Below are 26497 nucleotides of genomic sequence, written 5' to 3' on the forward strand. Positions count from 1 at the left end.
CATCAAGATCTAGAAAAAGAAATCACACTAAAAACTATATATTTTTTGTTTTTAAATAAACTATATTTTGTTCATTCACAAAAAAGTCAAAGAAGGACCTACCTGAATAGAAAAAACTGGGTAATTGTGTTACTAAATCCCAAAAACAAATTTATGTCAAAATGACCAATCCAATCCAATCCGAAACATATTTTACCTTGCACTTACAAAGTGCAGCACATATTGTTCCTCATATAAATATCATGATGTAGCATTGTTGACTTTTCACACAAATCTGACTGTAATCTTTACAAGAATACCAATCGCATACGGTTCGCTCAGAATGGCTTTTGGCTTTGTATTGACATTCAATTCAATACTAGCAGTACCAGTCATAACTGTCAGTAGTCTCAAACTTCATGCAGCGATAAAACATAGACATGATTCTCTTAAGCCTCGTTCAGATATGCCGAGGTAAACTGTTCCGTCTTTTTTTAAATAATGAGGTAATAGTAATATGCTCCACATACCCACATCCTACATTACAGCTTAGAGAATACACACAGGACCATTCTTGCACACAGTTGCCATTCATTAAAAAGCATTTACCTCTGCATATCTGAACGAGCCTTGATAAGTTTCAGCAATTCCATTTCATTCAGTTCCAATTATTTCATGCAGCGATCAAACATAGACATGACTCTCTCGAGCCTCGTTCAGATATGCCCCAATAAACTGCTCTGGGCCCTGTTTCATAAAACTTGATATCAATAACAAGTTACAATAACTGTTATAAGCTACTGAAATCATGGCATTTGATTGGCTGAGAGCTAATTTGTCATATAAATTTACCATTTGTTATTGATTACAAGTTTTATGAAACAGGGCCCAGGTCTTTTTGAATAATGAGGTAATTGTAATGTGCTTCACATTCCCGTATCCTACACCACAGCTCAGTGAATACACACAGGTCCTTTATTAAAAAAAGGTTTACCTCAGCATATCTGAACGAGCCCCATAAGTTTCAGCAATTCCATTTCATTTAGTTCCAATTATTAACAAATGGGGTCACCTCAGACTTGTCCCATGGGTTTAAGATCTTCAGCAACTTCAAACTCAGCTTCGGTGTTCTCGATGATGTCCTCGATAGTCACACCGTCTGCGATCTCGATCAGGGTCATGCCTTTCTCACTGTCGAGGTCAAACACACCCTAATGGAGAGGAAGAAACAGATGGTTTGGTCATACAAATTATTTTGAAACCGAAATTGCATGCATTGGGTAATTTACATAAAATCTTAAATTTTGAACTGATGAACTGGTTAGTACACTGGTATTGAGTTTTTTAATTTTTTTATTCAATCATTTTCAATTTATTTACAATGTCTTTAGAGTTGGGGTTTAGAATTGCGAAATGAACATATCACACCAAAAAGAGTAAATACATGTACATGAATATAATACTTGGGATTGGGGTAAAGGGTATAATTCTTTTTACAGAACTCATCTGACTATATGCTATTCTGTTCATTTAATACTCGCCATTTCTACTGTGTACATTACCATAACTGTCTTACTGGTACTGGCAATTTACAATATTACTTTCAATGGAAAAAGGGAAGTGTGAGAGACGGAAAAATAGGAACAGTATGGCAGGATTTCATCACACACAAATACAGCATGTAGTCATTCTACAACAAATATATTCACTTCCAATCTTTAACTTCCTGAATGCAATCAAATTCATCCCCGGCCTGCAGCCTCTGTGAAATACAGCAACCCTAGGGAACTTTGGATTTCATTGGTTCATATTTTTTGTTACATAAAACTCAGTATTTACATATTTACATATCATTAGGAGTATAAAAAAGGATGTTGTATTGCCCTTTGCGACCGACCCAAAAATCTTAAAATCTATGGTCGGCTTTTTTTTAAAGTTTTTTTTTTTTATACTGTTTTTAGAGAAAAAAAATGTTTAATGAATACAAAAATATGTATTAAACATTTAAAACTGATAAATATCAGCCCAAAGAGGGAGAGAAAGAAAAATATAAAAAAATAATGCATTAAAAACTGAGAAATATCAGCCAAAAGAGGGGGTAAAAAAAGGGCAATACAACACCTTTTTTTTAAAGGCCATATGCTTACCATTTCTGTGATTACTCTATCCACGCATCTCCTTCCTGTCAGGGGGAGGTTGCATTCTGAGAGCAGCTTGGGCTTGCCTCCCTTAGCAGCATGTTCCATGGTTACAACCACCTTGGTCCTGGGAGAGGAGACTAGGTCCATAGCTCCTCCCATGCCCTTCACCATCTTACCCTGCAAGTGCAAAGGAAGAATAATAATAATGATATTAAAGTAACTCGGTATTAAACATTGTTGAAGGTTGATGAAAAACAATGTAATATTTGTATGAAATGTTACTTATCATATTTATTCTACTGTACTAACCCTCTAGCATGCAAAAAATCCTGAAAAAAAATCTCAAACCACAAAGATATTTATGGTTTTCTTTGAAGGCGTCACTGTGCGACAATTTAACAACTTCTGCAAACTGGCACACAAAAAATTGTCCCTTGAGACTCCTCTGTCAACTTACCGGAATCATCCAGTTGGCAAGATCTCCATATTTAGATACCTGCATTGCACCAAGAATGGTCAGATCAACATGTCCTCTGTAAGGGAAAACACACAGACAATGAAATACAATGATTTTCTTTTTCTGCATATGAAAACTTGACAAAAATTGCTGTAGGAAAAGATTGCTATGGATTATAATCAAAGTTCATTTTTATTGCTCAGTAGTATGTACATATGGCCACTCAAATTCTATCTCCAGAACCCCCCCCCCCCCCTCAAATTTTAAATTTCAAATAGAGGCCTATGCACACAAAGCTTATCAGGTCAATTCAGACTCTCTGCAACAGCTAGTGTGGACCCCTGCCATATTATAATAAAAGTTTAAAGTTTGAACCAGGTGTGTGATAGAAATTGAAATGCTCATCAATTCCAAATAATAAAAGTTCAACAGTGAATCAAGAGCGTGTGAAGGAAGTTGAAATGCTCATCTATTCCATACTTTTGCCAACTAAAATAACTTTTTTAAAAGGCTAGTAGCATTTTAGTTGCTCTTGTAAGGCAATCAATTCTCTCACATAGGGGCATTTATTTGCCCAGGGTACCTATGGCATTCACAGATTGTGTACCCTGCATTAACACTTTGACAACTGGATTCTCACATTCCCATAGGCTTAATACATGAGCCACCTGGTTCCAGAAGTAAATGGGTTAAAGCCTGTCTGCACTAGTTTGGCCAGGGGGATTAGACCTCCCTGCAAGGTCACTGACAGGTGGTTATCTCATCAAATTAGCTCTCAATTAACATAAGAAACAGGGGATCATGGGGGACCAACAGGCACCGATTAGGCATTGTGTGCTATATAGAGGGCACAAATAGCTATAAGTAGTACAGTGGGGCTTTAAAAGAAAATGCTTCCTGTGAGTTCTCACCCTCTGATCATGGAGAAGGAATCGTCACTCGAGAAGTAACTGGAACCTGGAAGCACGGTGACTGTTTCTTTACCAGCATTGATCAAGTCTGGATCCTCTTCTCCTTTCCTTGGAAATGGACCCTTCACAACAAAACAAATCACATATCATCACAATTCTTGAAAGTTATTCTTATGCCCTTTTTTCAAAGATTATTGCATATTCAAGAAAGAAATGTATCCACTGAAATGGCTTTTATAAATTTACACGATTATTTAATAAACTACTTATAAACAAAAAAATTACATATATTATACATACTAAAACTATTTTTCAGGATAATGGTTTAAATTATTATTATTTATTTATTTTTGACAGAAGGATTTATGACTACAACTATTTGTACATTTCAATTTCTTTACAAAAAAAATTTGGAAAAAAAAATTGAAAATGAATTTTGATATCACCTTGTCTTTTTGTGCTCTTCTATACAACTTGATAGAATACTTAATTAAATAGCATGCTAAAACTTACAGCATCAATGAATATCTTATCCCGCCTCAATTTATGATTACTCTCCTGCTCCAGAATATGAATTCTTAAAGTATAAATTAAATTGTATGCAATGTATCAAATGGAAATGTCTTACCATCAGACTGTATTCTGCACCATAGAACAAAGCATTAATAAAATATATCCTCAAAATATAAACTACTAGTATTGATGTTGAATTACTTACCAATCCTAGTACTCCATTCTCACTTTGTAGATAGACTTTCATATCTGGTGTGATGTAGTTACTGGCTAGCATGGGCATTCCAATGCCAAGATTAGCTGAACATGATTGCATTAAGGATAACTATATGGGAACTTGGAATCAGATTCAGAAGAAGTTAAATATCCCTTCCATTGTAGAATCAATTCAACAGATTTAATACTAAGGCTTACTTCAAACCATCGAGGCATTGGATGGTCGCGTTACCAGACCTTTGTAAAAACATGCCCCCTGTATCTACAAAATGCAGGGGGTAATGTTTGTGAAATAAATCCCTCTCATCTATTTACCTGACACTTTGTGAAAATTCTAGGGCAAATCTACGAAAAGGTCGCCTCATCTTCCACTTCCGTTTCACAAAAGGTCACGTAATGCGATCACCTGACCGGACGTGATGACCCAATAATTTGAAGTGTGCTGATTACTAGCATGTCTATTAAAAAGAGAAGAAATGACCATTGACCTTTTGACCCGAGCATAACGTCTTAATGTTTGATATACTCATAGAGGCTTGAATCAAGTTCACTGAATCTAATCCAATCGCTTTTAAAATTCATATTTACCTTTTTCTTTAAATTTTATACTAGATTGGAAAACCAAAGCACATCAATTCAGGACTTAAGTAAAATAATTGAAGCAATGGTTATACATCTCAGGACCATCAACTTACATCAAATTTTTGTAATAATTCTTGGACCAAGGCGGAAAACTGAAGAAGGTAAAATAATGTAATTATTATAATGTAATTATTTAGAAGAAAATAAAAGTCAACACCATGTACACATCAAAAAATATTTCACTGACATATTGAGAGGAAACTCAATGCCAACAATGGCACTATTCAACTGACAAAGAACGATCAGAATTGATGAGGTCATTATAGTGACTGGGTAATAATACCCAAAGTCTGTTGGACGTGCTTAGAGACGGTATATCGTAATGTGATATCTGCTATACAAGAATGGCATATTATTATCATTATTATTGAAGGATACCATACATTCCGTTTTCAAATTCTAGCGCAGCTCTCCTGATAATTCTTTCTCTCATAAGTGCAGCTGGACTTTTTGATTCCTTGCCGGATTCAGACTCTTCTTTGGACAAGGTCAGCCTCTGTGATAACAACAAGAACATATAAAAATGATTGATTATAAAGAACACAGCGATTACTCCAAGATGATGTCCTCTGCATGGGTACAGTCATTGTGGGGGGGGGGGGCGGGCACTGGAATGTCTTATTGAATGGATGAAATACCAGCTGACAACGTCACCCGATATGGGCAAAATTGTGGGAAAGGTTTTATAATTTTTTTTTTTAATTTTCTTCACCCTCTTGCTCCTTTCCCCCACCCCTTTTTTTCTCTATTTATTTGGTTAAGTGGTACATGCCCCCACGTCATATGTATCTATGCCACTGATTTTCTGCATAAACATGTTTGTCAACCATTTATAGACCCCTAGAAGAAGATACTAAGATATGTACTCAAAACCTTTCCTTTTGCTTACTAAACCCTAAATATACCTTGATATGCCCACAAATCTTCATCCACAGCAGAACAAGATTTAGAGCCAGAACTTGTGGATGAAATACGTAGAAGACAAGAGCTCTTCCTCTTCTTCACACACACACACACACACACACAATTTTCAAGAGTCGTATAAAAACCATAGAATTGGTCGTATTTTCACACACTACTACTTCTTTTGGTAAGACATGAATCTACATTTGCCACACTCTACCCAGGTGAGGTAAATTGGTACTCAGAAGAAAGAATTTTTTTGAAAGCTTGAGAGCTTTTTCATGGTAGGTCAGCTAAAGCCGGGGTAATAACATGATTGCAGGGCCCTCAGGGAGAATAGTATCAATACTAATGAGGCTATCCTGGGAAAACAGACATATTATTATTATTACTATTATTACAACTCAACTGTACTTGATTTCTCATACCTCTATCCTCTTCTGGTAATTCTTTCCAAGGACGACCTTCTGAACATATATACTTGGTACATGAATATCCTCAGGTGCGAAGGCATCTACATCAACTATCTCTTCAACCTGAAGTAAACAAAATTAAAGAAAGAAGAAAAAAATATTAAATGAAAATGTTGGCATTACCTGGCTTTAAACAAAATACTATGGGTGGCAAAATTGTGCTTTTTTTTTGTCATTAAAAAGAAATGGCATTGTCATAATGTTTAAAATCAGCAATAGTACTTATGTAATCATTTAAAAATATTTAAAAAAGCATGAGGGTCTGTGGGAGTCAATAGTATTATTTGTTTGAAAAGGGGAAAGCTGAGTAATACTTTAGTTCTGGGGGTGTTTAACAAAAACTAAGATCGACTTTAAGATGGAGTTAACTATGGCAGGCCGTTCATGCCACTGTTTGCTCTTACCATTTACTGGCATTGGTCTCTGAAAGGATGTATAAATCTTGGTCACAAATCTACAGAATTTACATTTTTTAAATTTAAATAATATCTAAAGATCATAATTGAGAGACCAATAGTGAGAGCAACCAGTAGCATGAATGGCCTGCCATAGTTAAGTCCAACTTAAAGTCGATCTTAGTCTTTGTGATACACTCCCCAGGAAATTTCCAAAAGAGCTCTAGTGAATATCAAATAAATCATATAAATTAATGCAATACTATACTACATGCTCTATACCAAGTCCAAAAAAAGTTCCCATACATCCAAAAACACATTTGTCTAAAAACAGTAGAATGAAATAATCATCATATTATCATTGATGTATCATAAAACAACTAAATATGGCCCGCTTACTTCAGCAATGGTGATCTTGGCAGCTCTAGCCATAGGTGGGTTGAAGTTTCTGGCTGTTTTTCTGAAGATGAGGTTGCCTGCTCTATCGGCCTTCCATGCCTTCACAAGGGCATAGTCCCCTACTATAGCGTTCTCCATGATGTAGTCTACGCCATTGAACATCCTTGCCTACAAATAGGAGAGATAAAGGTCAAACACTTAAATTTCCCTTTCAAACACTACACCCACACATCTATCAACCTTTCAAGGCAAAAATGAGGAGACCCTCAAGCCAAACAAAAAGAATACAGCCATTTTGTATACTTTTTACACAGAAGTTTTACAAAAGAGAGACATCTAGGATCCATAACATTAGTTTAAGGGCCAAAAAGTAGGAATAATTCCTCCAAAACAGAAACGGTTGCCAGCTATGAACCACGGTCTCTTGGACAGGAAAAGTATTGATCATCGATGGAAAAGAAAAATTGACCCTTGGGAGGTAGAGGAAGGGTAATGACACTAGGCCTGTCTTCATCAGCTCAAGATAGCCAAATAGCCCGCTATTTCTGATTTGAGAAATAATCCAGAAGTTACTAATCGCGTCATCATCAGCTCAAAACTTGAAACTCGAGCTCGAGAAATTAGCTCGAGATATTTTGCTCAGTGTTCGTGCATAGTGCAAGTCTTTGGGCTGGTGAAGACGCACCGAACAAATAGCGGGATATTTTGCAAACTAGCCCAAGATATCTTGGAATGATTATCTCGACCAAATATCCTGCTAATTGCAACTTTGGGCTGATGAGGACACAAATTAACTGGATAATTTGCGATTGGGATAGTTCAAATAGCAGGATATTTGGCAATCTCAAGCTGATGAGGACAGACCTACTGTGAAAGTTTAAAACTCTTGATATACCTCTCTAGGGTCACTGGTGATGGCTACCGATCCGTCGTCATTGTATTTGATAGGTGATCCACCAAGGTGTACAAGGGTACCGAAACCGGTAGGGGTGAAGAAGGCTGGCACCCCTGCCCCTCCTGCTCGTATCCTCTCTGCCAGTGTACCCTGTCAAAAAAGTAAGATGATTGATATCTTGTTCAGTGTTTGTGGCAAACAAATAAATATGGTATGTTTTCAAAAATATATTAAATTTCAGAGACATATCAGTGAGTAGGGTACTTTTTCTTACTGAGATATCAATGCCAAAAGAGGATGTCTGCATTCAAGTTGCTTGAAAATGTATAGAATTGAATTGCATGTAGTAACTCTACTCCATTAAAGTTGGCTTATAAAATGTCAAGTTGTCAACCAGCCACCCAGAAAAAAAGAGAAAAAGGAGAGAGAGGGAGAAAATCTACTCTCTATGAGTGTAAGGTATCTTCAACAAAGATCCTTAAAATGAGGGGCAAGTCATTGCTCAAAAGTTTCTATAGTTTGGCTTTTCAGGTAAATAACATTATCTGTCAACAAAAAATTTATAAACCAGTTGAACAGCAATTTTGATTCTTTTGATTCTTTGTACAATTGTAAAATGTGAGCACAACAAATTTCCAATAATAAACAATAAATTGAAATTGATTGATTGAAATTGAAATACATCTCTAAGAAGCACTTAATGATGTGCTGAGCAAAATCAATTTTATGGTAAATATTTGTCAGATATGATGACTTGTTAACATGAAAATCACCGGCTTATAAGTTCCACTAAAACCATGGACTCTCCACAAAGAGTGCACTATACCTGTGGTGTGAGCTCGACTTCCAGCTCTCCAGATAAATATTGCCTTTCGAACTCTGCATTCTCACCGACGTATGACGACACCATCCTCCTGATCTGCTTCGTCTTCAAGAGTAGACCAAGACCAAAATCATCCACACTGTCAGACGAGACACGTATACAAACTTCAAAATTGAATCAAATCTACATGTAATATCGTACATTCAATATACTTTTTTTTTCTCAATCTTTTGAGGTTGAATCGTGAATGAATCTGTTCTAAAATGTTTCTCTTCATACTTTCGACTGATTTTGAATCTTTTCAATTCAGAAATGTATATCCTACGTAGAAACAATTATTACTACTGGGCAGATGGACTAACTAAACATTTGACTCAATCTGTATAATTGCAGTGCAAAAAGAGAAAACTATCTACTTATTACTATTCATTCAACTGACTCATAGTGAGATGTGACCCCGCCCCCCCCCCCACTCCGGGAATGGCTCGTAACAAAGAAAAGGATCTGCCCGTATTGACTTTACACACCGGACTTATGCTGAAAGGGCGGAGGGGGGGTGCTGGGAACACGCGTATGCATACCCTGAATAACACTGAGTGGGGGGGGGGGGAGGGGGGCCGGGATGTGACACACATCATGTTACACTCCAAGGAGTCCAGTCACATCAAGGAGACACAGAAAAACTGAAAAAGTGCATTATTTCTAATGGCCAATAGTTGGTGGACTTAGATTCGATCTAGTGGTGCGATTGAGTTACAATATGACAAACATATGTCAAGGTCAAAAACAGAACCTCGCGTCTCTAACAAGCAATAGATTTACTAAGATATTCAAATGTTATGCATACTTTTTAATCAAGGCTGTTCTTGAAAATCTGAAAGCTGGCCAGAGTCTTGCTTGCAATAGTAACAAGTATTGTACGCAGACTGGATTCCAAGTATTGCAGTTCATTCATTAATAATAGGTTAATGGAATAACTTGTCACTAGGTCCCCAGGTAAGAAACATCCATACATTTTAATATGTTATTAAACCAGTCCATTGGATCAGTGGGTCAAGAACAGCATATGACTTACCCTGCATTATTACTGACTGCTGTTATATCCTTTACTCCTGTATCCAGTAACCCTTGGATGAGGTTCTCTGGGATGCCACACAGTCCAAATCCTTGTGTTCAAATATAAAACAGAATGAAAGCATGCCATTACTGATCTCAGTGATTGGTCACTGAGATCAGTGATCAGTCACTGCTTAATGATGAGAGGCATCAGGGGTGGGAGGCAAGGCTGATACTGTCAATGTTGCATAGAGGAATATTCAAGACTATTTATTAGACATGAATAATGATTTCTTTTTTTTTAGAACTTTGAATATAATATTTAGGATTCCATTATCGCTGAATTTTGTTTTCTTTGTGGAGTTTGAAATAAAAGAATTACAAAGTTTGAAACTAGAAATCCAACATAAGTTTGGCAAGTATCAAGCACACAAGAACAATGACATTAAACAAGTCTTTGACAGAGCCTTCTCAAACAAGCATCCTGAAGAACCACCCTCTCCCCCCTAGGATTTCAAAACTGGGTGTCCAAATTGAAAAATTGACCCCAGGGACATATTATTTGGATCCCCCCCCCCCCCCCCATGACAGATTTGTATTCAGATGACTTACCTCCAACAAGAAGTGTTGCATTATCAGGTATCTCACCGACTGCTTCTAAAGGATTCTCACAAAACTCCACATTGAGACGTTGAGTTGTGGACAGGCATCTTGATAATGGCTGTCAAACAAATAGAAAAAAAAGATTTAACAATCGATTTGAAAGTAATTATTTTATTATTTATCTATCAAAATCAATTTTTCTGATTTTCTTGTACATGTACTCTTTGTCTAAATACGTATTTCAATCTCATTATCATAATCAGCAATATCATCATTCAAGAAAATATCATCATTGATTGTTCATCATCATCGTCATTTATCTTCATCATTGTCATCACCATTATCATCATCAACAACATTGTCATAATCATCATCAACATTCATTATTATCATCATCTTCAAAATCGTCATCATCATCCCCATTCATCATACTGTCATCATTATTCATCACAATCATCTCCACCAGTACCACCATCACCACCAACATCATCATCCATCAGCTTCAGTCCATAAATGAAAGTCTGCAATTCAAGTCTGTGCACCAGAACTATACAGCGTGGAGCTTAGTTAATCTGTAATATGATACCTGGATTTCACTTGAATTCATTTGTTTATCAGTTTTATTCATAGTAAAACTCACTTCAGCCTCAAGAGGTATGTCCTCATCAGCTCGATATTGCCAAATAGCCCGCTATTTCTGATTTCAGAAATAAGCCCAAAGCTACAATTCATGTCTTAATCAGCTCGAGACTCGACCTTGAACCTAAAGCTCAGGCAATTAGATTGAGATGTTTTGCTCAGCGTTCGCGCATATAGTGCTAGTCTTCGGGCTGGTGAAGATGCGCCGGACAAATAGCAGGATATTTTGCAAACTAGCCCAAGATATCTTGGGATGAAATCTCAAAAAAATATCCCGCTAATCGCAACTGCGGGCTGATGAAGACGCAAATTATCCCGTTAATTTGCGATTGGGATATTAAGATAGCGGGTTATTTGGCAATCTCGAGCTGATGAAGACAGGCATAAGGGCAGTTTTTGTTTACAGCATAGGTCATTAGGTATACATTATATTTACAATTGTACATCCATATATATACCGCTAGGTCAATACAGTACATCTGTATTGGAAATGGATTTCTGAATTCCAGTGTTATGTTTTGTCAAGAGCTCTGAAGAGCATTCAGGGATTTAATACCACTTGCTTATTATGCAATCAATTTGCACATGTGCTTTTGACCCTTCAGTTCACTCTAACAGTTTTTGTTTTGTAATGAGGGCAAGCTAATGAAGCTACCCCATAATAAACTGTGTACAACTCAACTGAGAAGCAGCGAACCGATCCATTGGCCTATTTGGGACTCTTCTTAAGTTACAGGGACTGCTGGTACATGTATGGCCAGATGTCAACAATCAGGGATCTGATGAATCCTGAAGTGGCTATTGCTCCCAATTGCAAAATGTACATAAAATATTTTAAAGACCTTGACCGGAGCAGAAAATTATATAGACAAATTACATACCTACGGACTCGTGAATATTTACTGAATATGAAAATGCAAACTTCTCGAGATTCCACGGCCTCTGAAAGAAGTATTTATCATCCGAAACCCCGGATTCACGGATTTGAGAGGGGCACCCCGGAGATTTAGTTTCGGCTGCGCTAGCCGGTGGCCGTTTCTACCCGTTTCTGATGACGTCATATCGTGTAGGTTATTTGGCCACTCGGTATAGCAGCTAGTTCTTCGCATGGTGGTCGGTATGTGAAGTTTTCTTCTCTCTTGTTTTGTTGTTGTAAATATCAATGTCGAAGCTGTATTTGGACATTTTACGATTAGAATGTTGACATTTTATATCTGTATTAATTTCACGCTACGTAATATGGAATATCAACCCCAAATTTCCACTAAATTAGATTGAAACGAATCATTTGCCCGCGCTGCTGGCTGCCTGCCTCGGTCTGCGATTGCACAACTTTCAGCAATCTATCGCTGAGCCTCGCGAGAGCACTCGGGCCGCGGCCGGCCCGGCCTGACTTGCCGCGCCGTGTCATGCTGGTGGTCGTGGAATATTTCTCGAACAAAACTAAGTTTCGCTCGCTTTTATCGCACAGATAGCCTTTCCTTTTGCATGGTTTACCAGCATTAAATCAAAGAATTATTTAGATCTACATTGTTTTATTGTCTAGAATATAGTCTGTAAACAATGAAAAATAAGAAGAAGATGAAATGGAGATTTTGAAGAAGAATTGGGCCTAAAAAAAAAGAAAAAGAAAACTAGGTAGTTGGTAGAATCTAGGCCTTGGACTCGTGCCGCCCAGTGGCAGTGCACTGCAGTACAGTGAAGCCAGGAACCAAATTATTTTGAATTGATGTCAGAAATCACATGGGTGCCTCTTCTTGATACTTTCTCGTGATGAAAACACTGTTTTTATTCAAATCAAAATGGTCTAGATCTAGTGTTGTTGCCAGGGATGATTATTAACACAAAATCATCGGTCATTTGTTGTTGACTTTGCTTCTTTTTTTTTTATCCGACTACAGATTAACTTTGCTTTTTTTTTTTCTATGAAACTAAGTTTAACTAACTTTTGTCTAACTTTAATAGCAATGTTAATGTTATAGATCATTTATTATTTTGCCATTTTATCTTGATCTTGCTTATTGTCTCTGCCACATCTCTCTTCTGAAAGTCTTATATGGTTAAATTTGACAGTTTTATTTTGTCAAGGCAGCTTTGAAAAGAAGATCTTACAATTAGAGATGAGTTTTTAAATCATTGCAATATTTCATTGCTAATTCTAAATGGGAAGACCACAAGTCTATTGCCAAAAATTTTAAATTTGTGTACAAGATCTATAAATCATGAGGTTATTTTTGTCAAAATTTCAAACATATTTTGTGAAAAATGAAACCTGAAAATGATAAATTTTGCATTACAAAACAAAAGTTGATAAAGAATAAGGAATCACAGGATTCGCACTAATTTTTATCTTGCCCGACTTTATAAGTCTAGATGTAAATGTACATGTAGATCTTTGACATATTTATATTCATTTTAATCTTCTATCAATTGTAATATTGGTGTATTGTTTTCTTTTTATAGATTGCAGTTATCAGCATGTCAAAACGGAGTAACACAGATGAGGAAGGTGAGCCCAGCAAGAAGCCGAAGCCTGTTGGGGGAAACCGGTGTGTCTTGTATGGGTGCAGCAACACTATTCATGATGGCTTTGCCATACATGAACTACCGAAGGAAGGATCCATCAGGCGAGCATGGGTGAAGTTCATTCAACTGAAGTTAAAAGGGTTCGATGCCCGAGAAAGGGTCCATGTCCACGTCTGCAGTGGTCATTTTGAGCGAGACCAGTATGATTCGTCTCAAGTCTTGAAGTTTAAGTATGGCTTCAGGAAAATTACGCCGCGCCTTCTACCAAATGCCATTCCCCGTCGGCAGCAGGCTGTTCAACCCTTTACAGATCATTGGTTCCTCAAACCAACAACGACAACATCATCAACGTCAACAATGTCATCACCAATGATTTCATCACCAACAACGTCAACACCAATAACGTCTACGCTAACAGTAACAACGTGCTTGAGCTCGACTAGAACCAGAACTGTCCATTCTACAAAGATAGCAGTGTCCTCTCTAGACAGCCAGAAGAAACGTGTGGGTAAACAAGGAGGCCATGCCCATAATCAACCAATTACTTTTGCCGATGCAAGCACGTGTACATCACCAACAATGCCAACTACCAGTGGAAACAGACGTCGAGTGTCTGTGCTCAGTCTGAAGAAGGTATGTGTAACACAGATGTATACCATTATGCCTACATGTACATGCGCAATATTATTTTTTTTGTCTTGTCATATGTTTTAAATTATAAATATCGATTTCATTGCAACTTTTGGCTTCATTTTACTCCAATAGCTCTCCTTTATTGGATAAGCAGTTTCAGCACTTCTCTTATTTTCCAATATCAAAAATCAATTCACTTCACAAACAGATTTTGTATAATTGGCTTATCCAAATGTTCCAGTTTGAATATCCGGTACTATTACTCAAACATGAAAATTGATACCGAATTTAATACTCATTATGCACTTCATAAGAACTACAAATTATAGTTCCCAAAACATCCTTTAGCACCTTTCAAACAGAGCCATCCACCCAATGAAAACAAAAATTGCATTAAAAATATTATGACTTACTATTATTCTTCCATGATTGCAGGAGGTTCAAAGGATAACTGAGGAATACGCTCGTAAGGAAGAGGAAGAAGCAGCACAACAAGCAGCAGAAGAAGCAGCTAGGAGGGACCGAGAAAACAATAAAGCTATCCAGGCATCTCCCACGGTGAGTAAATAACCTAATATCATGTCGCAAATATTGTGCAATAAACAAGAACAACAAGTTGTGGCAACATTTTCTGTACCTGTAAAGATCAGTAGAATACAATGTATTTGAGGCAAATTAAATAAAAAATGATGTTGAACCAGCACCAAAATATTGTTGATCAGTCTTATTTGGGAGAAATTTCTTTGCTGTCAGAATCCCATGCTATTGCTCACAAGAATTTCATTGCATTGCAGTGTCAGTGGGACATATGAGGTTTTGTCAAGTATAAATGAGGTCTATTGAAAGTGTTTATGATGTATCAGACTTCTAATTCTCAATTCATCGTTAGACAAGTTGCTTGTCTGACATACACGCAGTAACCAACTGCTGTCAACATTTGTGACTATTCACATAGTTCTCAGCTGACCCACATGATATGTATTTAAAACTTTTTTTAAAGCTTACTTTATTTTTAATTTGCTTTCATTCTTTGTGATTTTTATCACAAATGCAAATTCATTCCTCAGATGATTGATAAGCAGTTTCAAAAAAGACCTAAAACTCGAACCTGTGGAATACAAGTTAAACCTGTGAAGCCTGTCAAACCTGTCAAGCCTGTCAAGCCTTTACAAAAAGAGAAAGGTGAGTGAAGTACAGTATGATATGTGTATTTACAATATTTGTGTTATAACATAATGTATTTATAGATTGCGGAACAAAAAAGGAGAAAAATGTAACTAATGTACCTTGTATTCTCTTTCATGAATTATGTCACATTATCGAAATTGATCAAATGAATAAATGTTAATTTAAAATTTACTATGATTGGGTATTTCTGCACTCGTGCCATGACGGAAGACCACAAACTTGTCTATTGCCAAAATGTTAAATTTGTGCACAAGATCTATAAATCATGAGGTTATTTTTGTCAAAATTTCAAACATATTTTGTGAAAAATGAAACCTGAAAATTATAAGTTTTGCATTATAAAGCAAAAGTTGATAAAGAATAAGGAATCACAGGAGAGAAGGTTCCTACATCAAGTGTGCCCTAATAGGTCCTAAGTTCCTTTGGGTCCCCCAAAATAGAAAAGGCAAAATCTATATAGATCTGTGGTTTAGATCCCCTAACAAAATATGGCAAGAACCCTAATTTTCAAATCTTGTATCAATATTAAGCCTATCCGATATTTGTAAGCTACAAACTGGTATGTTCATGTATAAATGTAAAAATCGCTTATTCCCTCGTTATATTACTGATCTATTTCCTATAAATGCAAGTATTCACTCTTATCAAACTCGGTCTTCTAATGATTTTCATTTCCCCAAAATACGTACATCCTATGCAAAATCTACTTTATTTTTTACCGGCCCAAAACTATGGAGTTCTTTACCAAATGAAATAAAAAACTCAGTGTCACTCCAATCTTTCAAACGCAAACTAAAAAAACACTTGATAAATTCATACCGTAATCAACTACAACGTTAGTAGAGCTTCTTAACCCGTCCTTTCTTTCTTTATATTCAAATTTACTTTGCTTTTTTTTTTGTTTAACGCAATTATTCAATTGTTATTTAATGTATTAAGATTATATTTAATTGATCATGATGGGTGCCAACGCACTTAAGACCATTTTCCTGTCTTCCAGTTGGCTCCCTCCGCAATAATAACATGTTCTATATCATTACACTTTAATCAATCACTTATGCTCTTTATCAATGTTACTGTAAATGTTCACATTTTGTTTTGGTATTTGTTGTTGTTATTGTATATACATGTATATATCTGTTATATGTAATGTACATCTTTGTACTTTTATTATTGTGGAAAATAAATGAACTAAATGAACTAAATAAATGAACTAAATATGTTGTTTTTCTTGAAAAAGGAGTACAGATTACACTTTCTTCTAGCTTGGAGAAGGCAGAGAGACAAGTTTCGATGAGGACATCAGCAACCCAAACTGAGGACACTGGTGCAGAACAGGAGACTTTTGATGAGCCAGAAGATGAACATGAAGAACCTGAAGAACCCGATGACAAGCGGAAAGATCCAGATTATGAACCCGAAAATGAATTGGAGGATGAAGCTAATGAAGAAGTTGAGAACATGTAAGTATTGATCCATTATTTTTATAAGATGATATTTATCAAGTACATATATCTGGAAATTACTCTTTAATTTTTTATGTTAACATCTTTGATTGATGGAAATAAATGAAGATTAACCATTAAGCCTCATATTTTTGGAAGTTAATTTGCACACTTTCAAAGTAGCAAGGGCTGTTCGTTATATACATTTAGGGATGTATGTAGCTTTTACCCATTTCTATTATGAAAATAGTAGTGAAACTTACAATGTATGTGGATGTCTTGTTTGTTTCATACAGGAAAATACCATCCGATATAATTGATCAGCCCAAGTATATTGTTTTTGAGGATCAGCTTTTGGAGCTCTTCAAAAAATGCAGGCATTGCCACCTCCCCTGCTCTTCAGTAGTTCATCACCCACCGACATTTGGCAGTAGAGTCAAAGTGATCTCCACATGTGACGAATGTGACGGGAAATTTGAATGGTCATCCCAGCCATCAGTGGGAAATTTGTATGCTGGCAACATACTTTTGTCATCTGCAATTTTATTTGCCGGTGCGAGCCCAACAAAGGTTCTCAAAACTCACAAACACATGAACTTAATATCAATTTCGACAACAACATTCAACGAACACCAGTCTAGATATCTTCAGCCAGCAATAGTGAAAGAATACAGGAGGACCCAGGCAGAGACATTTGACGAGATCAGAGCGAGTGAAGCGGGCCTCATCCTTGGAGGGGATGGGAGGAGTGACTCACCTGGGCATTCTGCCAAGTACGGCTCGTACACGATGATGGACCTGAAGAGCAACAAGGTCATTGATGTCCAGCTTGTGCAAGTGAGTGATTTAGGAGAAATGTTTTAATGTATGTAGTGTAAAGGTTAAAACCACAGAGGTCATCATATGCCTGAAATTGGACATATCGTGTAGTAACTACGTACATAATAGAAAAGTTTTTGCCATGCATATTGTGATCATTACTCATTTAGGTTTCCTTTTTCTTTATTATAAGTTAAATTTTGCAGACGTAATTATATGGAATCCGCCTGTCACTAACTCCAGTGTGTTTTTTAACAGATCTGTTGCAACCATGAATGTATACTTCCTTTATTATACTGTATTACAGAGAACCTTGTACTTTTCTAAGGTTATTTACCATTATTTTATTCTTTTCCTTTATAGTGTACAGAGGTTAAGAACTCAAATGCAATGGAGCTAGAGGGACTCCAGAGGGGCCTGCGGATACTTGACGATGCTGGTGTGATTGTACAAGGCATAGTGACAGATCGTCACATGCAGATAGCGAAGTTTCTCCGTGAGACGTACCAACAAATTGATCACCGATATGATGTCTGGCACATTGCGAAAGGTAATTATTATATATATACTGAATTAATTCCAGCAAATGTATCTTATATACATGTTGGCTGAAATTGATATTGTAGTTATGACTACTTTTGCAGGTTTAAATTTGCCTATATTTCCACTTTTGTGTATAGTAATTATTGAATTATGATATATTTTCTAAATTTAGAACACTCCAAGTAGCTCCTTGACATGTCACATATTGAATTGTCAATTGATCTCTTTTAGCTAATTCTTGCTCCTTTTTTTTTGTTTCTGCCTGTATATAATAGGGTTAAAGAAGAAGCTAAAAGCATTGGCCAAGATGAAGGACTGTGGATTGGTTCAAGATTGGTTGAGGGCCTTGGTAAACCATGTATACTGGACTGCCTCTTCTACTCCGGATGGAGATAAGGATGTCATGAAAGCCAAGTATAAGAGGGCTATGAACCACATCAGAAATCTTCACACAGATGAAAACCCAGAGTACACTGCTTGTGAACATGGTGATGACTATCCAGAGCGAGAATGGTTGCAGTCAGGTAAGCTACTTATGTATGATCTTTAAATAACAATTTACTTCAGTGGAAATAAAACAGTTAACCCTTCACTGGTGCCTCAAGTTGTTCTTTTTGTTTGGATGTGGGTAAAATCCTTATTTATATGCATACGGTGTACATTTTTCACCCTCATTTACTTTGAAGATGTTTGTCAAAATGCGAGCAAAATATTTACATTTATTTTAATAATGTACATTCAAGTTTAATTTAGTTCAATTTTGATCATGACATTCATATTTTTTTTTGTTGCAATTTTCTAAATGATTAATATTCATTGTGGAATGAAAAAATAGTTTTGGCGAAGGGATGAGATGCTTGGAAATGCCGAGATCATGATTGCTAACTATTTAAATGAACTCTCCTTCACCTTTACCGCATATATTATATTCCCAATCTTATTACAGGTACAAAGGTGTACGACAAGCTTCGAGAGGAATGGCTGAGGACCAGACTGGTGAATGGCATTGGGATGATGTCCCCACATGCCCAAACCAGCAAGGTTGAATCATTCCACAACATCCTCCTTCACTTTTGCCCCAAGTTGCTTGTATACTCATATCAAGGGATGAAGTGCAGGTAAATTAGGCAATTAATTCATCAACATTATGCTCCCCTAATATAAATTTAACAAGAACGTCACAGAGGGCAGTGTTGTTTCTTCTTCTTCTTCTTTTGAATTTGATTTTATTGGTTTTATGTTTTAAAGTTATTATTTTCTTTTTGTTATAGCCAGGTTCTTTCTATTTCATATTTTGTTGGTTTTTTTTTATTTTTTCTTTATTATTTGTAACACATGCTTTTTACACTAACTCTTGCCTTCACTTATTGGAGAGTAGGTAACGAGTTTATGATGATAGACATTACATTACCAAAAAGATAAAATCAACTGTCACAAGTATGTTATTCATGTGACCTTTATTTTTAACTTCACTCTTTTCAGATTATATTTGGCTGTCCTACATTGGAACGAAAATTGTGATAGAGCCCAGGCTGTTGATGCCGAAGGGAACCCAGTGTACAGGTTGAAGTATCCACGCTCGAAGGAAGGAGGCCACACAGTGGAGAGAGTGCTGACAGCTGGCACATGTGGTAAGTAGCCACATGTCTAGTGAATGATATCAATATTCAACAAAAGAGCTCAATTATATATAGAAATCTTTTATTACTTCATGATCAATAGAATTCAAATTAGTAGATTCTTGTGGCCTATATGCCCTTAATTTAATCTGTTGATTAAATTGATAATTATAAACATGTATTGGGTTACTTTCTGCAAATGTGTAATATTGAATAGCAAGCAGAAACAGGCATATATGTCAGTCCCCAAGTCAGTGAACTACCTATTCAGCAAAGAACATGTGCATGCCATTGGTATTTGATTGGTCATCCACCTACAAATAGTGTGTAAAATTAGGTAATTCAATATTTGTGAGAAAAAGAGTTTTCTCTTCTTATGTTCTTATTTTTCTCTTTTCCTTTTTTCCTCTTATCAAAGTGTATTTTTTTAACACCGTATAGATGAATTTTCAAGGTATAGTTTTGGATTTTATCTTGTAGGTCATGTGAAAGCCCTGATGAGAGTTGTCGTAGAACTGGTGGAAAACAGGGAGCAGCTCAGAGACAACATGGAGGAGCTACAGCCTCAACCAGCACGGAGTGCCTCTCATCATCACCCCGACAATGGAGAAGCCGTGCAAGCTTTTGAACAACATCATCGCTTTGGCGATAGAAACTAGTTCTTTTGGTGATAGAAACTATGATGAATGTGTCAGCTACCTGAACATTAACCACTGATTGTTTTATTTCAGTACAATACATGTTTTTCATAGACCCTAAATTATGTTTATGCCAGTATAATTATGGAGAGTAACATGGAAGTACTCTATGCAAGTGAGTAGTGGATTCCGATTCTATGTGAGTGTAAAGCACTAGAAACTTGTCTGTAAGCTTGTACATACTTACACAAGCCAAAGTCCATGGTACACATCAATAGTCATTGGTTTTAATAGGTAAAATACTTATTAAATTTGTAAAACTTACATTTTTAGTTCAATTAAAAACAATTTCTGAAGCATATGCACTAGATTTCCATAAACACTAAGTAAATCACTGTTGATCATGAATTTGGCACCAAATATAATCTGATTTTTCTCAAGTCCTTCATCTTGGCCAATGCTTTTTGCTTCTTATTTGCAAAAAATAAAAAATAAAAAAATGCATTTTTTTTCTTCATCTAAACTGTTCTTATTCAAGAACCATTTGAACCAGATATGACTTTATTTTTTGTTTTTGATTTTTTCCCTTTTCTGCCGAGGTGAATTGTGTTATTCATTTTCAAAGTTAGTAGTTTTAAAGATCATGCCATATTATCACAGAAGAGGAAACATTGTGATGATACTTCATCGCATCCATACTTTTTTTCCTAACAGCGGTTTCCTGTTTGTCCTAAAACCTGGTTATAAAAGATTGAAAAATAATCATCCTTGCAGATATAATAAAAATAGTCATCTATCCTGTAAACTTTACATAAAATAAGGATGAATGTAATGTACATGTTGCATCAAAGTTTTTGTTCCAATGGTGCATCATTTTGAAATATATTGCACAAACAGAGAAGAAAATGATTGGGGGGAAAAACCGTCAATGGGATGTTCTGAGAATATTTTGAGCAAAGGTAAACAAAAATTCATCTAAAGGAACACAAATCTTGTTTGTTTATTTCTATTATAGGTGTCTTGTAGGAAGCTTCATAATTTAAAGATGGAAATTGCTGTGAAAATGAGAGTGAGATAGAGAATGTGAAGGAAGAAGAGGGGTAAAGATAGATACCAATAGGGATAGAGTGAGAGATGTGAATGTGATGGATGGAAGAGGAGAAAGAGAGATTGTGAAAGAGTGAGAGATGGGAATGTGATGGATGGAAGAGGAGAAAGAAAGATTGTGAGAGATGGGAATGTGGAGGGTGGAGGAGGAAAAGAGAGGCAGAGGGAGAGAGTGAGAGATGGGAATGTGGAGGAAGAGGAGAAGGAGGGACAGAGTGAGAGATGGGAATGTGGAGGGTGGAAGAGGAGAAGGAGGGACAGAGTGAGAGATAGGAATGTGGAGGAGGAGAAAGAGAGGAGGGACAGAGTGAGAGATGGAAATATGGAAGAGGAAACAGAGAGAGGAAGTGGGATAGAGAGATGGGAATGTGGAGGGTGGAAGAGGAGAAAGAGAGAGGAAGAGGGACAGAGTGGGAGATAGGGTTAAGGTTTATCCTTTTTGGGAGGATAGATTTGATGCAAAATAAAGGATTTCCTGGATTTATTACGATGCTTACCATTTATCACACATTTGAAATTTCGTCAACCGCAATTCCCTTCTCTTACTCTCATTATTCCTCTGTCTATCTTTGTTGTGTCCATGCTGTTATTTCTCTTTCTCTCAATTTCGTTTTCTCTTTCAATTTCATTTTCTCTTTCTCTCCCCTTTTCTGACTCGGCAGGTTGACTGTATATGAAATGCTCAAATTATTAAAACAAATTACATTGCAGGGTGTATAACAAAAGAGAAGGAACAAGGCATGTTGTGTTTTTTTTGGTTTTTTTTTTGTTGCTTGTTTATATAGATTTCAACATTCTTCCTCATAAGAAATCGTTGCTTGATCACAGTTTTGCAAAAGTTCGAATATCAGCTCTTGGAAATTAGAATCAAATGTCGAGATCAAAGTTCATAGCAACCGTACCATCATGAGAAGTTCAAACAATAGTATTTGTGATGAATATGAAGATGAAAGCCGATGATCACAAATAACGTACAGAAGATGGCTGACAATCACATAGAAGATGACAGTCATTCAAGGTTCGCAAGACAATAGTTGATTTTACATCCTCATCTCAACCGACGCAGGATGGTCCCTTTGTACTGACCACGTCCATCAGGATACGCTTCCATTATTGAGGCATGGACACATGCTGGCAGTTGCACCCTGATGTCCTTCCCGAGCCAGCCCCAACACCATCTCACGACTTTCCTGTATGCCACATACCTGTATTTTCTGTAAAATAAAAAGCAATAAAAAAATTTCATTATTTTTCTTAGGATAGATGATTTGATGTCAAAATATTAATTCTTTATTAATTAATTCAGGAAAATAAAAATGCTTAAAAAAAACTAAAATGACCAAGGGTTAGTCATTGTTTGTCGGGCGGTGGGGGGCAACATTCAAAATCGCATATAAAGTTTGTGTTTCATAACTACAGATTATTGGGGGGGGGGGGGTAACATGCTAAAACTCACAAATCGGTGGTCATTCTTGCCTATTTGTATACATTTCCTGAAAAAGTGCCCCGAAGCACCTGCAGATAAGGCAGCTAGTACACCAGTGGTCACCAGGCAAGAATTTTGGTCAAAACTAGTAATTCATCTTGCGGTGACTCAATTCGTTTTGAAAAGTTTCACCCAATAAACTTTCAAAATCAATCCATTTATTTTTTTGCCCTTGCCAAAATGATGAAAAGGAGAAACATAACTTACTCATTGTTCCTGTCCCCAAATGCTTTGGCTGCTCGGCGCCACCTATCTGTGTACTCCATCCATCCGATGTATAATGTTGTCGCATTTAGGATGGCCGGCTCAAACTCCTCAGAATCCACCAGACAACTTGAACCCTGTCGATCAGCCTCTGCCTTGACCTCTGCAATTTCCTGACAACAGACACAATCACCTTCATTGAAAGATGGAGGCACACGACATCTTCCACATGTACACCTTGAAATACAGAAAGATTCAAACAAAAATCAATACACCTACTATAATTTTATAAATATTTTATTACAGCTTCCTGATAAATATAAAAATGACATCGTTCTCGTAGTCGTAGTATGGTAAGAGTGCCCAAGGCAGTGCCTATGTCTGCGCACCCACGTAAATGCGCGATATTTATAGAACAAAACATCAAACTGACACCAATTTTCAATCTTAACCTCAACAATTCATTTAGATACCAAAATTTGTGAAAATAATTGGGAAGATTAAAAATGAGTTTTAGCAAGTTTCATTTGCCACCCTGAAAATTTCAATCATTGTCAAAAAAGAAAAGTCTGAACAGGGGGTTGTCCCTGGTATGAAACTTCACTGTGCTTGATTGAATTGCGTGCAAAATAGTGAGTGCGCAGACATGGGCACTTTTCAGTTTTGCTACACAAAATGACGAGCCCGTCTGAAATTCGTTAAAAAAATTGTTCTTGTGAATAATTTGTCGAGTTTTTTGTTTCAGTAATCATTAGAATATGAAGAACGGAATAACAATGATGATTCTAAAAATAATATCTTACTGTGTAATGAAATCGAGGTCGAATTTTAGGTGCGCAGACATAGATCTAGAGAATCATTCTAACAAGTTAACTTTAGAATTAGACATGCCATTTATGACCGAGTCTAGAGATCTACGGTATTTGATTTCAATTTTTGGGGGGAATAAATATTTAGAATGCACAACAAATTCAATAAGCTTATAAGTCTTAATTACCAATCCTCGACATTTTCATGAAGCCGATTTGCGTTGTTGGCCCTTCCAGCATCGCCAACATTTTGCCCAGGTTCACCACGAGGTAAAGGCTCATACTCCCACTCGACGATACGCCCGTGTTCTCCGGCGTCTGCATCACTTGCATCGCTGTCGGTATCACTGCTGCTGCCACTGTCCGGACTGTCACTACTACCACTGACACTGTCATTTTCACCGCTTTCCCCGCAACTGCCATCCTCCTCACACTCAAATTCCATAACTAAATCATCTTGTGCATCTGCCCTGACGACTGGGGTAGCCATTCTCTTTAGAAAGACTTCTCAAAACTTCTCAAACTTCAATCGATAAAAAGCAGACAGGATTCACGGTACGCAAAATCAATGTAGATCTCGAACATCGCGCGGCGAAGAATTATAGCAAACAATTCGAGTCTACACGGAATGACGTCACCCAAGTCCGTGCGGCGCGGGGGCTCTTGACCGAGGCGAATTTGGGAGGGGGCGGCAGTTGTACTGTAATTTTCATTTTTCTCAGTAATGAAAGGGTATTTAATTTTTTCTTTCTTGTATTTGCATTTTGTGTTTCATTAGCCGTCTGTGGATGTATGGTTGTGTACGCTCCGGTCAAGGTCTTTAAAAATAGAATATATGCATATGAATGAGACGGTTTCAATTAACTTCAATTCAAGGATAAGATTTTCAAGATTGTGTAATAATTAGATGGTGGATAATTTGATTTTTTTTTTTTTAAAGTTAGTCATCAATATACATGTATGTATTCATCAATTTATTTATTTTTTTCACAAAGAATGATTAGAAAAACATGCTCAGTAAATAGATCAGTTAATATGAAAAAAGGTAATACAATAAATAGTAAAGAATATTTAAATTAACATTAGGAAAGGATGATAATATAGAACATAATACAAGAGAAACATACGTATAGACTTACAGTATTCAATAAAAAATAGTATAAAATTATTTAAGTAATGCATATTACATCAAGTCATTTTATATCTTATTAAATAATAAATATCAAGTATTATAAGACATAAGGTCAGCCAAAGTAACATCTCTTGAGGGCTACATTTACGGTAGTTAGAAAATAAAACTAGGTTTAGGAAGCACATTTGGAAATGAGAGGCAAAATAAGTGAACCATCTTGCCTAAAATCAGAATTCCCTTTCAAAATATGGGTGTAATTACTTGGATGCCACTCTGAAAATACCTGCTCCCCCATTGAAAATCACCATCTTTAACGTTAATCCTCACTTCATCAAAATCATCATAAACATCAACAAAAACATCTTCATCATCAAGACATCATTGAGAAAAAAAATATAGGCCTAATAAATAAAAATAAATGAAGAACAGCCACTGGATGATTCAGTGACTGTTAACTCTATGAATAAACTTTGAAATGCATAGATTTTGAATCATCATTTTCAATCCAAAACGTGTAAAAATGACAACCAACAATCAACATAGCAATTAACATGACCAACCAAGGCAAAAAGTTACTTCAACTTAAATACTTCATCTCATTTTTCAATAAAAAAATTAAGTTTAACACACAAACAAACAAACATAAACGCCTCTTTTAGGCTGATTATTCCAACAAATTTTCAACTCCAATTTTCAACTAACACTTCTTTCACGTCAAACTCAGTCAGCTCAGAGCGATGGGCAAGACCAAAATCTTTTAACTACACACACAATTATTTAGGCATGGGACTGAAGACTTAAATACTAGATTCCATTACCCTGTCATTATCAAATCAAAAAGTAATCTATCAATCTAATTTTGTACAAAGATAGGAAATAGTAATGTCACCTGCACTTGACACGCCTTGCTCACTTTGCTGGACAGGCCAGGGTGGAATTGCGAGATAGCTCTGTTGATATTGCGCAGAAAACTCGCCATGTTGATTGCCGACATGTTTTACAAAATAATGAAAGTTCGTTGACTGAACTGACACTGAGCATAATGCATGCATGCTACAGAGCTAGCTAGCTGAAGCGGCACTGGAGGGAGAATCGTATTTGTTTGATTGATTGATTGCATGATTGATTGATTGATTGATTGATTGATTGATTGTTAGTTTCCTTTTGCACTTGTTATATTTTGTGTTTGGGTGGGGGTGGGGGTGGGCTGTTATTTTTCTTTTCATTTTTTTTTTGGGGGGGGGGGGGGGAGGGGAGGGGTATTTTTTATGTAGACTATAGGACTAGACTATTTGTGTACTGC

At 36.4% G+C, this 26497-nt stretch overlaps 4 protein-coding genes across 4 annotated transcripts; 2 read left to right on the forward strand and 2 right to left on the reverse strand.

Moving 5' to 3' along the window:
• Positions 1-794: 794 nt before the first annotated feature.
• LOC589818 (succinyl-CoA:3-ketoacid coenzyme A transferase 1, mitochondrial) lies at positions 795-26216 on the reverse strand. The gene is made up of 13 exons (XM_030995599.1): positions 26084-26216; positions 10416-10524; positions 9823-9913; positions 8751-8886; positions 7925-8074; positions 7030-7197; positions 6191-6298; positions 5238-5355; positions 4207-4301; positions 3489-3610; positions 2578-2653; positions 2127-2297; positions 795-1190 (listed from the first exon to the last, which is right to left on the reverse strand). Exons 1-13 carry the CDS (start codon positions 26186-26188, stop codon positions 1053-1055), a joined length of 1587 nt encoding a protein of 528 aa, XP_030851459.1. The 5' UTR covers positions 26189-26216; the 3' UTR covers positions 795-1052.
• Positions 12138-20167, forward strand: LOC115928443. The gene is made up of 3 exons (XM_030995602.1): positions 12138-12162; positions 19146-19317; positions 19682-20167. The coding sequence occupies exons 1-3, from the start codon at positions 12153-12155 to the stop codon at positions 19836-19838; spliced, it is 339 nt and encodes a 112-aa protein (XP_030851462.1). The 5' UTR covers positions 12138-12152; the 3' UTR covers positions 19839-20167.
• LOC115928442 lies at positions 13428-15469 on the forward strand. The gene is made up of 3 exons (XM_030995600.1): positions 13428-14204; positions 14640-14762; positions 15272-15469. Exons 1-3 carry the CDS (start codon positions 13524-13526, stop codon positions 15392-15394), a joined length of 927 nt encoding a protein of 308 aa, XP_030851460.1. The 5' UTR covers positions 13428-13523; the 3' UTR covers positions 15395-15469.
• On the reverse strand, positions 22322-24850 carry LOC763909. Its single transcript, XM_030995601.1, has 3 exons — positions 24251-24850; positions 23257-23490; positions 22322-22777 (listed from the first exon to the last, which is right to left on the reverse strand). Exons 1-3 carry the CDS (start codon positions 24550-24552, stop codon positions 22612-22614), a joined length of 702 nt encoding a protein of 233 aa, XP_030851461.1. The 5' UTR covers positions 24553-24850; the 3' UTR covers positions 22322-22611.
• Positions 26217-26497: the final 281 nt, after the last annotated feature.

The sequence above is a fragment of the Strongylocentrotus purpuratus genome, unplaced genomic scaffold (assembly GCF_000002235.5).
Source record: "Strongylocentrotus purpuratus isolate Spur 01 unplaced genomic scaffold, Spur_5.0 spur5_scaffold_3, whole genome shotgun sequence".
Classification (NCBI taxonomy): domain Eukaryota; kingdom Metazoa; phylum Echinodermata; class Echinoidea; order Camarodonta; family Strongylocentrotidae; genus Strongylocentrotus; species Strongylocentrotus purpuratus.

Coding starts and splice junctions, on each gene's coding strand:
- LOC115928443 (XM_030995602.1), top strand. Junction 19,318..19,681: donor TATCAAGGGATGAAGTGCAG/GTAAATTAGGCA, acceptor CACTCTTTTCAG/ATTATATTTGGCTGTCCTAC.
- LOC115928442 (XM_030995600.1), top strand. CDS start 13,524: ATGTCAAAACGGAGTAACACAGATGAGGAAGGTGAGCCCAGCAAGAAG. Junction 14,205..14,639: donor CTGTGCTCAGTCTGAAGAAG/GTATGTGTAACA, acceptor CCATGATTGCAG/GAGGTTCAAAGGATAACTGA. Junction 14,763..15,271: donor CTATCCAGGCATCTCCCACG/GTGAGTAAATAA, acceptor TTCATTCCTCAG/ATGATTGATAAGCAGTTTCA.
- LOC763909 (XM_030995601.1), bottom strand. CDS start 24,552: ATGGCTACCCCAGTCGTCAGGGCAGATGCACAAGATGATTTAGTTATG. Junction 23,491..24,250: donor CATGAAAATGTCGAGGATTG/GTAATTAAGACT, acceptor CTGTATTTCAAG/GTGTACATGTGGAAGATGTC. Junction 22,778..23,256: donor TTTGGGGACAGGAACAATGA/GTAAGTTATGTT, acceptor TTTATTTTACAG/AAAATACAGGTATGTGGCAT.
- LOC589818 (XM_030995599.1), bottom strand. CDS start 26,188: ATGTCGGCAATCAACATGGCGAGTTTTCTGCGCAATATCAACAGAGCT. Junction 9,914..10,415: donor TGCAACACTTCTTGTTGGAG/GTAAGTCATCTG, acceptor TTTGAACACAAG/GATTTGGACTGTGTGGCATC. Junction 4,302..5,237: donor ATTTGAAAACGGAATGTATG/GTATCCTTCAAT, acceptor AATCATGTTCAG/CTAATCTTGGCATTGGAATG.